Source organism: Pongo abelii, chromosome 18 (assembly GCF_028885655.2).
Source record: "Pongo abelii isolate AG06213 chromosome 18, NHGRI_mPonAbe1-v2.0_pri, whole genome shotgun sequence".
Lineage (NCBI taxonomy): Eukaryota > Metazoa > Chordata > Mammalia > Primates > Hominidae > Pongo > Pongo abelii.
Window position 1 is genome coordinate 4564475 of NC_072003.2, and position 11793 is coordinate 4576267.

The 11793-nt window shown below is 59.9% G+C and overlaps 1 protein-coding gene across 10 annotated transcripts in view; it reads right to left on the minus strand.

Moving 5' to 3' along the window:
- CORO7 (coronin 7) overlaps positions 1 to 11793 on the minus strand; it is an 86895-nt gene that overhangs the window by 18862 nt on the left and 56240 nt on the right. For 7 of the 10 annotated variants that reach the window (XM_054533191.1, XM_054533190.2, XM_024233081.2 and 4 more), the window contains 14 exons: positions 6395 to 6449; positions 5907 to 5964; positions 5678 to 5823; positions 5500 to 5592; positions 5177 to 5314; positions 3655 to 3781; positions 3029 to 3204; positions 2402 to 2510; positions 2203 to 2289; positions 1984 to 2126; positions 1507 to 1611; positions 1341 to 1426; positions 519 to 660; positions 336 to 425 (listed from right to left, as the gene is read on the minus strand). In XM_054533191.1, the coding sequence (XP_054389166.1) occupies positions 336 to 425; positions 519 to 660; positions 1341 to 1426; positions 1507 to 1611; positions 1984 to 2126; positions 2203 to 2289; positions 2402 to 2510; positions 3029 to 3204; positions 3655 to 3781; positions 5177 to 5314; positions 5500 to 5592; positions 5678 to 5823; positions 5907 to 5964; positions 6395 to 6449 (1555 nt within the window). 10 annotated transcript variants of the gene reach the window in all.

An 11793-nucleotide genomic window follows, 5' to 3' on the forward strand; every position in this document is an offset into this window, starting at 1 on the left:
GAGATGGGGTCTTGCTATGTTGCCCAGGCTGGTCTTGAACTCCTGGGTGCAAGCAATTCTCCTGCCTCAGCCTTCTGAAGTGTTGGGATTCCAGGCCACCGTACCTGGCCTACAGTATGATTTTTAATAATGGTTGAGTATGACAACGGCTCTCAAAATTCCTAAATAATTTCAGCAGCAGCTCTTCTTGCCAGTCACTAGGCACAGCCCCAGGCCCAGCCCCAACCCAGGACTCTGACCCCCGACCCACAGGCTCCTGTACTTGCCCACATGGCCACCAGGGGGCAGGGCAGCCTTGTGGTCCCATCGGGGACCAGGTGCCAGGGTGGCCTCACCTTGTGGGGGTCTGGCGACGTGAAGCTGTTGCACTCCATGAAGAAAGGGGACTCGGGGAGCAGCTCATACAGGAACACACGGGTGTCGCCCTGTGGGGAAGAAAGCAGGCTGCAGACCCTCCGGCAACACTGGCCTTCCCCCGCCGCCTCTCACCTGCCACCGGGCCCTCCGGCCCAGCCCACCTTGCCAGTCAGGAGCACCAGGCCAGTGTCTGGGTCGTAGCTGGGCAGCAGGGTTGAGGGAGCCACGTCCAGGCCCAGCACTGCCAAGGGTCCGCCAGCCAGGGCCTCAGCTTCATATAGGAGCAGCTGGCGCTCACTTTGGCTGCAAGGGGGTTTGGGGGCAGAAGCAGGTGTTTCAGAGCTGAAGGGGCCTGGGGCAGGAAGAAGGCGCCCACGTAGCCCCTGCTCTGTTCTGGGTTGTAGGCGAGGCCTAGTGTGGCCCAGCACCGCAGCCACACCCTAACTTGCCCCTCCACCACTGGGTTCTCTGTTGACTCTTTCTCCCCCACTAATCACTCACCCATCTATCTCCCCCTGACTGCCTCACCACCCCTGCTTCCATCTCCCCCAGACCCCCTCGTGTACCCCTGCATCTGTCTCCCCCAACCCCTCACCCACGCCTCCATCCATCTCCCTGCTACCCCCAAAACACCCTCCATCCATCTCCCCTACCCCTTACCCTCCCCTGCATCCATCTCCCCCTTACCCCCAACTCATCCATCCATCTCTCCCTACCGCCTCATTCATCCATCCAGCCATCCACCCATCTGCCCACTCATCCATCCACCCATCTATCCCCACATTCATTCATCCACCCATCCATCCACCCACCCACCTATCCATCCACCCATCTACCCACTCATCCAATCATCTACCTACCCACCCAACCATCCAGTGAGGGGCAGCAATGGTTTCTGAAAGTCTGACACATGTATGTGACTGTGGAGAAGGGGGACACAGGTGGCTGCTGAAGGCTGGGGATGGGGATCCCTGAGTCCTCACCTGTCAAAGCCAGACACCAGCAGACAGCGACCATCACACACCCAGACAATGCGAGCTCCGCGTCCTCCCTTGGGCCCTGGGCCTTCCTGTTGAGACACATCACGTGACACCCAGCCAGGACCCCTGAACCAGGTCTGAGGCCACTCCCCAGCCCCTGTGTGCTCACCTGCAGGGGCTCAGGGCCACTCCGGGGCCTGTAGACCCGCACACGCCCATCCTTGCAGACAGTAGCCAGCTGCTGCCCATCAGGACTCCAGGCCAGGCTGAAGATCTGGGGGCAGGAAGGGATGTGAGAGACAGCCTTGCTTCACTGCTGGCCCCGCCCCTCCCCACTGCTCCTGCCCCTCCTCACTGCTGGCCCCGCCCCTCCTCACTGCTGGTCCCACCTCCCCTCACTGCTGGTCCTGCCTCTCCTCACTGCTGGCCCCCCTCTCCTCACTGCTGGTCCTGCCTCTCCTCACTGCTGGCCCCCCTCTCCTCACTGCTGGGCCCTCTTCTCCTCAATGCTAGCCCCGCCCCTCCTCACCACTGGCCCTGCCCCTCCTCGCTGCTGGTCCCGCCTCTCCACACTGATGGCCCCGCCTCTCCACACTGCTGGTCCCGCCTCTCCACACTGATGGCCCCGCCTCTGCAGCCGTCCTACCTGGTCTTGGTGGCCCTGCAGCTTCAGCCGATCAACTCCAGCCTGAAGGTCCCAGATGCGAACAGTGAGGTCATAGGAGGACGAGGCCAGCACATCGGCTGCCAGTGGGTGGAAGCGCAGGGAGCAGATCTTCTCCATGTGGCCTGGAGGGAGGCAGGGGTAATCGGGAGTCCTTGGGAGACACTGGCCACCCCAGCCCCATTCCTCAGCCTGCCTGACCTGTGAGCACAGTCTCTGGCACGGTGAGCACCTCTTCCAGGCCCTCTGCGGGCACCCGCCACAGTCGGATCCTGGCGTCCTCACCAGCTGCAGAGGACAGACAGGGGCTCATCATTGCTGAGCCCAAGACCTCTGGGCTCCCCAGCCCCCCTCCGGGACCCAGGACCCTCCCTCAAGCCCAGGCACCCAGCCTCCTTACCCACAGCGAGGCGATGGGGGTCAAAGGGATCCCAGGCCAGATCAGTCACAGCTGCCCCATTCTGCAGCGTGGGCAGTGCTGTGTCGGGCAGGCGGCCAGGCTTCCGTAGCTGTGGGAGGTGCCCCCACCCCGAGGCCCATCAGTGCCAGGCAGAAAAGCCAGTCCCCAGGGGCTGCGGGCAAGCAGCATGTCTGGGAGCCCACCTTCTGCAGCAGAGGCTCCCACCGCTGGGTGACCCAAGCTCTCTGCCCTGACCACCTTGTGCTCTGAGCCCCAAGTGCCAACCACAAGGCCCCAGAGAGTGAGGGGGCAGCAGCGTGAACTGGTGGGAAAAGCTCCGGCTTGGGGCTCAGGTGGCCTGGCTTCGGATCCCAGCTCCACCACTTACACAGCTGTGTGACCCGGGCAGGTCACTAAATCTCTCTGTGCCTCTTCTCCCTCATCTGTAAAATGGGGATAAAAGTGGCAGGCCCCGTGGCAGGTGCCTGGGAGGATCACAGGACAGGCAGGCAGGAGCCTGACACACAGTTTGTGCTCCCTGTGCCGTGTGGGTAGCTAAGGCCCTCCTCCGCGTCTTTGCCACTGGCAGTGAACTGAGGGGCAGCCCTGGTGGGGTGGGGCCCTCACCTCGAGCACAGCCACCTGTCCCCCGCTGCTGAGCAGGGGCACGGCCACACGCAGCTTGTTGGCACAGAAGCCGTCACTCTCACCAGGTGTGGTGAGGTTGAGCCCCTTGAGGTTGGTGATGTGGCTGTCTCGGTGCAGGACGGTGCCCTGAGCATGGCGGAACTTGGAACTGGGGCCTGGCGGGTGGCAGGGACATGGATCCATGTGTGAGGATGCCGTCCCCGCCCGCCCTGCACTCTTGGAGTCCCGGCTGCCCACTCCCGTCACCCCAGGTGGGTGTGCAGCGTGGACCTAGGCCCAGGCCTCTGCTAATCCAGTGGATGCAACTCGCCCAGGAATAATGTCTGGAATGATACCCTGTTCCATGGTGGCTTGGAGGAATCTTGGTGGAGCCCAGGGCTTCGGCTGCTCAGAAGCTGGTGGCCCCAGCTGCCCTCCTGTTTTACAGGTGAGACGCAGCCGCCACACCCCAGCCCCCAGAACAAATGACCCTGCCAGTGAGTCTGGGTGAGAGAGGTGCCCTGCATGAGGCCTGTGCTCAGCAGTAGGGTACAAATGAGGACGACAGGGAGTGGGGCAGACAGGGCTCCTGCGGTAGGGGTGAGCTCCCCGTCCTGCCTCCTTACCCAGCAGACTCTGCAGCGACCTCAGACTGGGGCTAGTCCCGATGCCACTGGTGCTGGAGAGTGTGGGCCCCAGGCTGGAGGGTGTGGAGGGTGAAGTCAGCGAACTGGGAGGGGAAGAGAAGCCCTCCTGGGGAGGGGCATGGGGTCAGCCAGCCTGCTCCTGGGTGTGATGGCCAAAAGGAGGGGGCGCCAGCAGACTCCAGGGTCCCCACTCTGGGCCCCCTGCAGACTGGAGGAGCCCCCGCTGTGGGCATGGGACAGGAGCGGCGGGGGGCACGGGCATAAACGCAGACACACAGGGGAGCGAGCAGCTGAGCTTCAGACCGCGGGGACAGCAAGTGGCAGCTGCTGGCTCCCGGCCCTGCAGGAGGGTGTGCCCAGAGGGTTAGATCTGCCAGTATTTAAAGAGAAGCCAGAAATCTAGATCTATATGAAAATTCTTGCTTTTTAAGTGTTTGCCCAATTTAGAAAGCACTGTGCAAGTTCCTTCTTTATGCTCCACGTGTTTCTCTGTCTCTGTTACACTTGACAAAGAAGGCTGGGGCCGGGCGTGGTGGCTCAAGTCTGTAATCCCAGCAGTTTGGGAGCCGAGGCGGGCAGATCACGAGGTCAGGAGTTCAAGGCCAGCCTGGCCAACATGGTGAAGCCTGACTCTACTAAAAAAATATAAAAATTGGCCGGGTGTGGTGGCTCACACCTGTAATCCCAGCACTTTGGGAGGCACAGGCAGGTGGATCATGAGTTTAGGAGTTCAAGATCAGCCTGGCCAACATAGTGAAAATCCATCTCTACTAAAGATACTAAAGATACAAATTAGCCAGGCGTGGTGGTGCACGCCTGTAATCCCAGCTACTCGGGAGGCTCAGGAAGGGCAATTGCTTGAACCAGGGAGGCAGAGGTTGCAGTGAGCCGAGATCGCACCATTGCACTCCAGCCTAGACGACAGGGCGAGACTCATCTCAAAAAAAATAAAAATAAAAATAATTAGGCCAGGTGCAGTGGCTCATGCTTGTAATCCCAGCACATGGGAGGCCGAGGCAGGTGGATCACCTGAGGTCAGGAGTTCGACACCAGCCTGACCAACATGGTGAAACCCCGTGTCTACTAAAAATACAAAAATTAGCCAGGCATGGTGGCGGGTGCCTGTAATCTCACCTACTGGGGAGGCTGAGGCAGGAGAATCACTTGAACCCAAGAGGCGGAGATTGCAGTGAGCTGAGATCGCACCATTGCACTCTAGCCTGGGCAATAAGAGCGAAACTCTGTCTCAAAAAATAAAATAAAATATAGTCGGGCATGGTGGCACATGCCTGTAATCCCAGCTACTCGGGAGGCTGAGGCAGGAGAATCACTTGAACCCAGGAAGAGGAGGCTGCAGTAAGCCAAGATCGCGCCACTGCACTCTAGCTTGGATGACAGAGTGAGACTGTCTCAAAAAAAAAAAAGGCTGTTGAGCCGGTGAACACTCAGGGCAGCCACTGCAGTGTTGCTGAGGGAGGATGGGGGCGGCCCTGGTACTTACGCTTGCGTCTGCATCACCCACGGGCGTCTCCGTCACCGCAGGCTGGGCTGTGTCGGGGAGGGGCTCCGTAGGGGGCACCAGACAGGAAGTGAAGCTGGGGTGGGGCCGGCAGGCGGGGTTGAGGCTGACCTTCTGCACCTGCATGGAGGCCGGCAGTGGGGAGATGGGGGCATGGGCTGCCTGGTCAGGAGGGCCCCCATGGGAGGGTCAACTGGGTGGGGATGGGGGGCACCCAGCAGGCCAGACTGAGCTGGCCCACAGCCACACAGCGGGCTACCAGGGACTCGGGGAGGCTGGGAGAGGTGAGCCAGCCCTGGTCCTACCTGCTGGTTGTCCCCAGCCCACCAGCTGTGGGGGTCGGTGGCAGGCACACAGCCGGCAGTGTCCGGGAACAGGTCTTCGTGGAACTCCACAGCCTGGCCGCAGACAAGCAGGCAGCTAGTGAGGCCCAGGCCCCCCGACTCCCCAACCCCCGCAGCCCCTCGCCCAGGTCCCCCTCACCTTGCGGGGCACGTGGTAGCCGATGGGCACGATGGCTGTGTCGCTCAGCTGCAGAACGCGGAGTACCTCACAGCTCATGACGGCCAGCGCCTGCCGGGGCACAAGGGCAGCCCCCCGCAGCACGCTCTCCAGGACACACTGGGTCACTGTTGAGGACACCACAGGGGAACAGGAAGGATGGGTGGGGGAGTGGAGGGTAGGGGAGAGGGGACGAGGAAGCAAGGCTTACCTGGGCTCAGCGCCGGCTGCTGCGGGACCACCTCGTAACAGTACAGCTGCCTCTTGCCCTGAAATGAGTCTGAACTGAGCCCCATTTGCTGACTGCACCCCTGGGGAGGGCCCAGGGCTGGCAACAGCTCCCTCACAGGTCCCCAAGGACCTGAGCCACAGAACCACAGTGGCTGGAGATGGGGCTCCCCAACAAGCTGGGCGCTGAGCTGAGCCCTAGGCCGACTCTACCTCACTTGCTCAGCCTCGTTACACATGGGGTGAGCACCAGGGGTGTATGTCAGTATTTATGGAGTGCCGACTGTGCTGACACTGCTCTATTCTCGGCCTTGTTCTCAGGAAGGCCAGTGTTCTAGGAGAGCTACAGTCACCTCGGCTGCACAGGGGAAGACACAGAGGCCCTGTTCTAGTTCCTCCTCTCTCTTGGGGAACGCCAGGGGCTGGACTGCAGGGTGTGGATGTGGGTGGCAGCCCCAGCTTCTCACTCACCTTTCCTGCCAGGACCAGGAGCCCAGAGTCAGGGTCCAGCAGAGGCATGAGACACCTGGGGAAGGGAGGGCAAGATGGCGGGTCGGGGCAGTGGGAGGGCTGCCAGACTTGTAACCCCATGTAGGAGCCCAGGACAGGCACCACAGCGACTGGGAGCCACTTGGCCATCCAGCCATGTTCAGCCTGGTCCCCAGGAACCCCCTCCTCTTCCTGAGCTTCCCACATGCCCAACACACGCCCGCACCCCAGCTGCTCCTCCCCAGGCCCTCCACCTGCACACCTGCGTCACTCCAGGACTGGAGTGGGCACAGGGGAACTTGGGCCCAATCTCAGCCCCAGCTCTTCCTCCAAGAAGACCCCACATGCCTTCTGTCCCCCTCCCACCTCCGACAGCCTAGACATCAGGCCAGCATTGCCAGGGAAGGTGGAGAGGTGAGGCCAGAGGCGAGGAGCCTCCCATCCCCACTCGGCACTGCCTGTGGACGGGCAGCATCTGGGAGCAGTGCAGGCAGCCCTGCCGTTCCAAATCTGCACTAAGGTTTGGGGCCCTCTACTCAGTTACCCCACGTTTCCTGGGCCTCAATGATACCCTGGAAGCTCAGAGACCCCTCCACGCTGAGTTAAAGTTCCTGTGTCCAAATCTGAGCCAGGTGCCCGGGAGAAGGGGCTCCTCCAACCACTGGGCTTCCCTGCCCACCCCAGGCCTGCTGCCCCGGCCAAGCCTGCCGGCAGGATGCTCCCAGGCCTTCTCTGGTCTCGAGGCAGGAGCAGGATGGGGTGGCAGCTGGGAATAGAGTGGGCAGGCTGGAAGCCCCCAGAGCCCTTGCCACTCTATGTCCAGCTCAGCCTTGGCCAACTGCCTGTCACTGGCCAGGGCTTTATGCCTCCTTCCCGGGGCCCCTCAGAGACCCCTGCACAACTCCTCAGCCCTGTGAGAGCTGCCTTCCCACTCCAGGGCCTTTTGAGGGTAATGGGGACCTAGAAGGACTGACAGATGCCTTCCTGTGTTTCTTGCTCCTGATCTTAGCTTTTTTTTTTTTTTTTTTTTTTAAGAGACAGGGTCTCCCTCTGTCACCCAGGCTGGAGTGCAGTGGCAAAATCATTGCTCACTGCAGCCTCAACCTCCTGGGCTCAAGCAATCCTCCTACTCAGCCTCCAGAGTGGCTTGGACTACAGGTGTTCACCACCATGCCTGGCTATTCTTACTTCTATTTTTGTAGAAACGAGGTCTCACTATGTTTCCGAGGCTGGTCTCAAACTCCTGGCCTCAAGTGATCCTCCCACCTTAGCCTCCCAAAGTGCTAGGATTATAGGCATGAGCCACTGTACTTAGTCTTGGTTTCTTGTTTCTGGGACCTGCAGGCCTGGACCCCCCCAACCCAGAGACTGACACCCTCAAACAGGACCCTGTCCCCACTGTGTTGCCAGGGTCAGAGGTCACCCAGCTGTGGCAGCTGCCTCTATCCCTCACCGCGGCGACAAAGGGCCCGGCTGCCCTCCACTGTCCACCCATCCCCTCCTGCCAGCCGACCACTAAGCAGTCCTGCCCACCTCCCCTCCCCCCACTTCCAGGAGCCACAGAGTGGCTGGGAAGCTGGGTGGGGCCCAGGGTGTCTCCATGACTTCCTGGAATGCCTTGGGCTGGTCACCTGTGAGTAACACAGGCCCCTAATTACTGAGGGCCCAGCAGGGTGAGCCCGGCTCGGCAATGCCCTTTGCAACCTGGCCTGACCACTGCTTGTAGTGGCGGAGGCGGAGGGTAGGGGACCAAGGTGGTGTGTGACCTGGAGTGCCCTCCACACTGACACTGGCTCCACTGGGGCCAGAAGCAAGTTCCTTCAGCAGCTTTGACAGGGCTTTCACTCATTCATTCATTCACAATCATTCACTCCTTTGATGAGCTGGTCTGTGCCTGGTCCTCAGCTCGACCTGCATGTAGGTATGCCCAGAGATGAATGCAACAGACCCTGCCTCTGTCCTCAAGGTGCTCACAGCCTAGCACAAGAGGCAGACAGACACAATCCCATAGACAAACATGTGAAGGGAAGGTTCACCGAGGACACACAGTGACAGAGCAGGGGGACTGGGCCCAGCAGTGGGGGAGGGGGTGTTCCCTGCTATCCCAAGGTCATGCAGAAATCAAACACCTCACAGGAAGAGAGTTTCAGGGAGAACACAGCCTGTGCAAAGGTCCTGTGGCAGGTGGGTTCATGGCCTGTTTGAGGAACAAGATGGACAATGTGCCTGACAGCCTGGACAGTGTGGGTGAGGGCTGAGGCTCAGGATGGGCAGGTGGAGGCTAGATGAGAAGGGGCCTGGTGCATGTGGGGAGGCGGAGTTCTGCCTCCAGTGGACGAGCAATGAAAAGGTGACGGTGCGTTTCAAGCAAAAGAGGCTAGGCCAGGCACAGTGACTCATGTCTGTGATCCCAGCCAGCACTTTGGGAGGCTGAGGTGGGAGAATCACTTGAGCCTAGTGGGTCAACACTGTGACCAGCCTGGGCAACATCATGAGACCGTGGCTCTTCAAAAAATTAAAAATTAAAAAATTAGCCAGGTATGCTGGCTCACGCCTGTAATCCCAGCACTTTGGGAGGCCGAGGCGGGTGGATCACTGGAGGTCAGGAGTTTGAGACCAGTCAGGCCAACATGATGAAACCCTGTCTCTACTAAAAATACAAAAATTGGTCAAGTGTGGTGGTGTGCATCTGTAATCCCAGCTAATTGGGAGGCTGAGGCAGAAGAACCGCTGGAACCTGGGAGGTGGAGTTTGCAGTGAGCCGAGATGGCACCAATGCATTCCAGCCTGGGTGACAGAGTGAGACTCCACCTCAAAAAATAAAATTAAAAATTAGCCCGGTGTGGTAGTGCACACCTGTGGTCCCAGCTACTCGGGAGGCTGAGGCAGGAGGGTCACTTGAGCCCAGGAGTTTGAGGCTGCAGTGAGTCAAGATTGCATCACCGGCTGGACGTGGTGGCTCACATCTGTAATCCCAGCACTTTGGGAGGCTGAGGCGGGCAGATCACTTTAGGTCAGGAGTTTGAGACCAGACTGGCCAACATGGTGAAAACTCTTCTCTACTAAAAATGCAAAAATGAGCTGAGAATGGTGGCACGCACCTGTAATCCCAGCTACTCAGGAGGCTGAGGCAGGAGAATCACTTGAACCCGGGAGGCGGAGGTTGCAGTGGGCCGAGATCACACCACTGCACTCCAGCCTCGGCAACAGAGTGAGACTCCGTCTCAAAAAAACAAAAAATCGCATCACCCTGCTCAGCCTGGGCAACACAGCAGGACCCTATCTCAAAAAAATAAAAATAGAAAGAGGATAGGACCAGACTGGCACTGAGCAGGGATCACACTGGCTGCTGGGGGCACAGGCTGGGAGGAGTGGAAACAGGTCCCAGGACAGAAGCTGAGGGCAAGTAGGATGGGCGGGTCTCCTGTGGCCCCTCTGCTGCCCTTATGAGAGGTGGGAAACAGGCCTGGGGCCACCTCATGGCATCAGAGGCTCACCTGTGTGCTGAGCCAACTGCCTGAGGAAGCCTGGTGCTCAGCCTCCCTCACCCCCGTTCCATCGTCCCAGCCAGCCAGCCAGCCACTGACTCAGGAGCTGGGGCCGAGGGGGCGGGAAGTCAGGGAGGGCAGGGCTGGCTCCTCTGACAGGTCAGGCCAGTCTTCCTTGCCTCAGGCAGAGCCATCTGGACAACTCTGCCAGGCAGGGGCATCCTGTCTGCCATGGCACGGGCCAAGAAATGGGGTCACGGCACCCAGCCCCAAAGGTTGGCCAAGTGCTGGCATGGGCCTGACCCCAGGCCATGTAAAGAGAGCCAAGCCGGGTCTGGGTCCGGAACATGGTACATGAGCCCCAGCCAGGCAGAGGGCCAGAGGTGGTAAGAGGTATTGCCGGCACCTCTCCTGCTGGAATCTGGACCTGCCACTGGGAAGGGCTCTGACCCTGACCCAGGTCCAGGGGTCTGTCCCAGGCATAAAGTTATAGAAGGTCTAAAGCCCGGATCTGCCCCCGCCCCTCAGCCAGTTCCCAGGAGCTAGAAGACAACCTCAGTACCAACTGGGAGGCATGAGCAGCTTCAGCCTCTGGATAAGCCCCGCCAGCTCTCCCAAGACTCCTGTGATTAGCACAGAGAGGAAGCACCAAGGGTGTGCTTGCTACAAGGAGCAGCTGCAAGGCTCCTCCTCTGTCCTCCCCTCCAGCCCATCCCTCTCGCTCAGGCCCCTTCTCACCAACCCAGACATTCTGCCATTGCACCAGTTCAAAGCAGGCTGGGTCCCCTGGATCTGTCCCTATCACCCAGGCTGGAGAGTTAGTTAGGATCCTTTGACCCCCCTCCACCCCCACAGCCCCTAACTCCCCCGCTGTGTGCAGACTGCTGGTAACCAGGTTCTAAAGGCGGGTGGCACCTTGAAACCATACAAGGCAATGTTGGATAAACTGAGAGGGGTCTCCTAAAAGCTTCCCTTGAGCCTCTGGGTAAGTGGGGACCTGTGTAAGGCCAGGGCACAGGATTGGGGCAGGGGGTGAACACCAGGCAGATGGGGTCTCTCCGTCTGCAAGAACCAGCCACAGAGGTGAGAAGCTTCAAGGCCATCAGGAGGTCCTGTTCCTTGAGGAAAGCCAGGCTGGAGGCTCTTGGAGCCCTCTTTACCCCTGACCCTGGGCATCTGCGGATGCTTCTGAGGGCTTCAGAGGACACAGGGCCAAGGGAAGAGGCAGGGAAACAGTCCGACAAGAGGCTGCACAGCACTGATTGGAAGCTCAGATGGTTCTGGGGCCGGGCAGGAAACTCAAGTGAGTGCACAGCTTGGCAGGAGGCAGCAGGGAGTGGTGGGGACTGGGGTGACCCATGAGCCCACATTTTGGCAGAGGGAGCAACCGCCACTCAGCCCCAGGTGAGAGTTCCTGTTCAATGCAAGCTGGGAAGCCCCATTTTAATATGAAACCACCTGATTTTTCAATGTTAGCAGTGCCTTCAAAGTTGTAAAAACTCCCATAAAGCCTGCACTAAATGCACCCAAAGGCCAGCCCCAACCCAGGAACAGAGGTCCGCAAGCCATGCCCTAATCCACGTAGACTGAGAAACGTATGGGGTGTGGAGCCCCGCCAGCCCTAGAAAGGGGCCCTGTGGGGAGAGGGCCCTGTGGACGGGAGGTCCAGAAGGTGACTGTCCCTGCCAGACCCTGCTTAGCCCTTGACGGCTAGACACAGAGGCCATCCTGTCTTCTGGAGATAACTGAGTCCTCCAGAGACTAGGAAACCCTCCAGCTGGTGTGGCCCAGCCTCCCAGGGATAAGCCTTCAGGCCCCCCAAAGACTAGAGCTAGCCCAGCCAAGGGCCTTGGCTACAGGCCGGGCTGGAGGGGGTGTGGGTGTCCCAAGGCT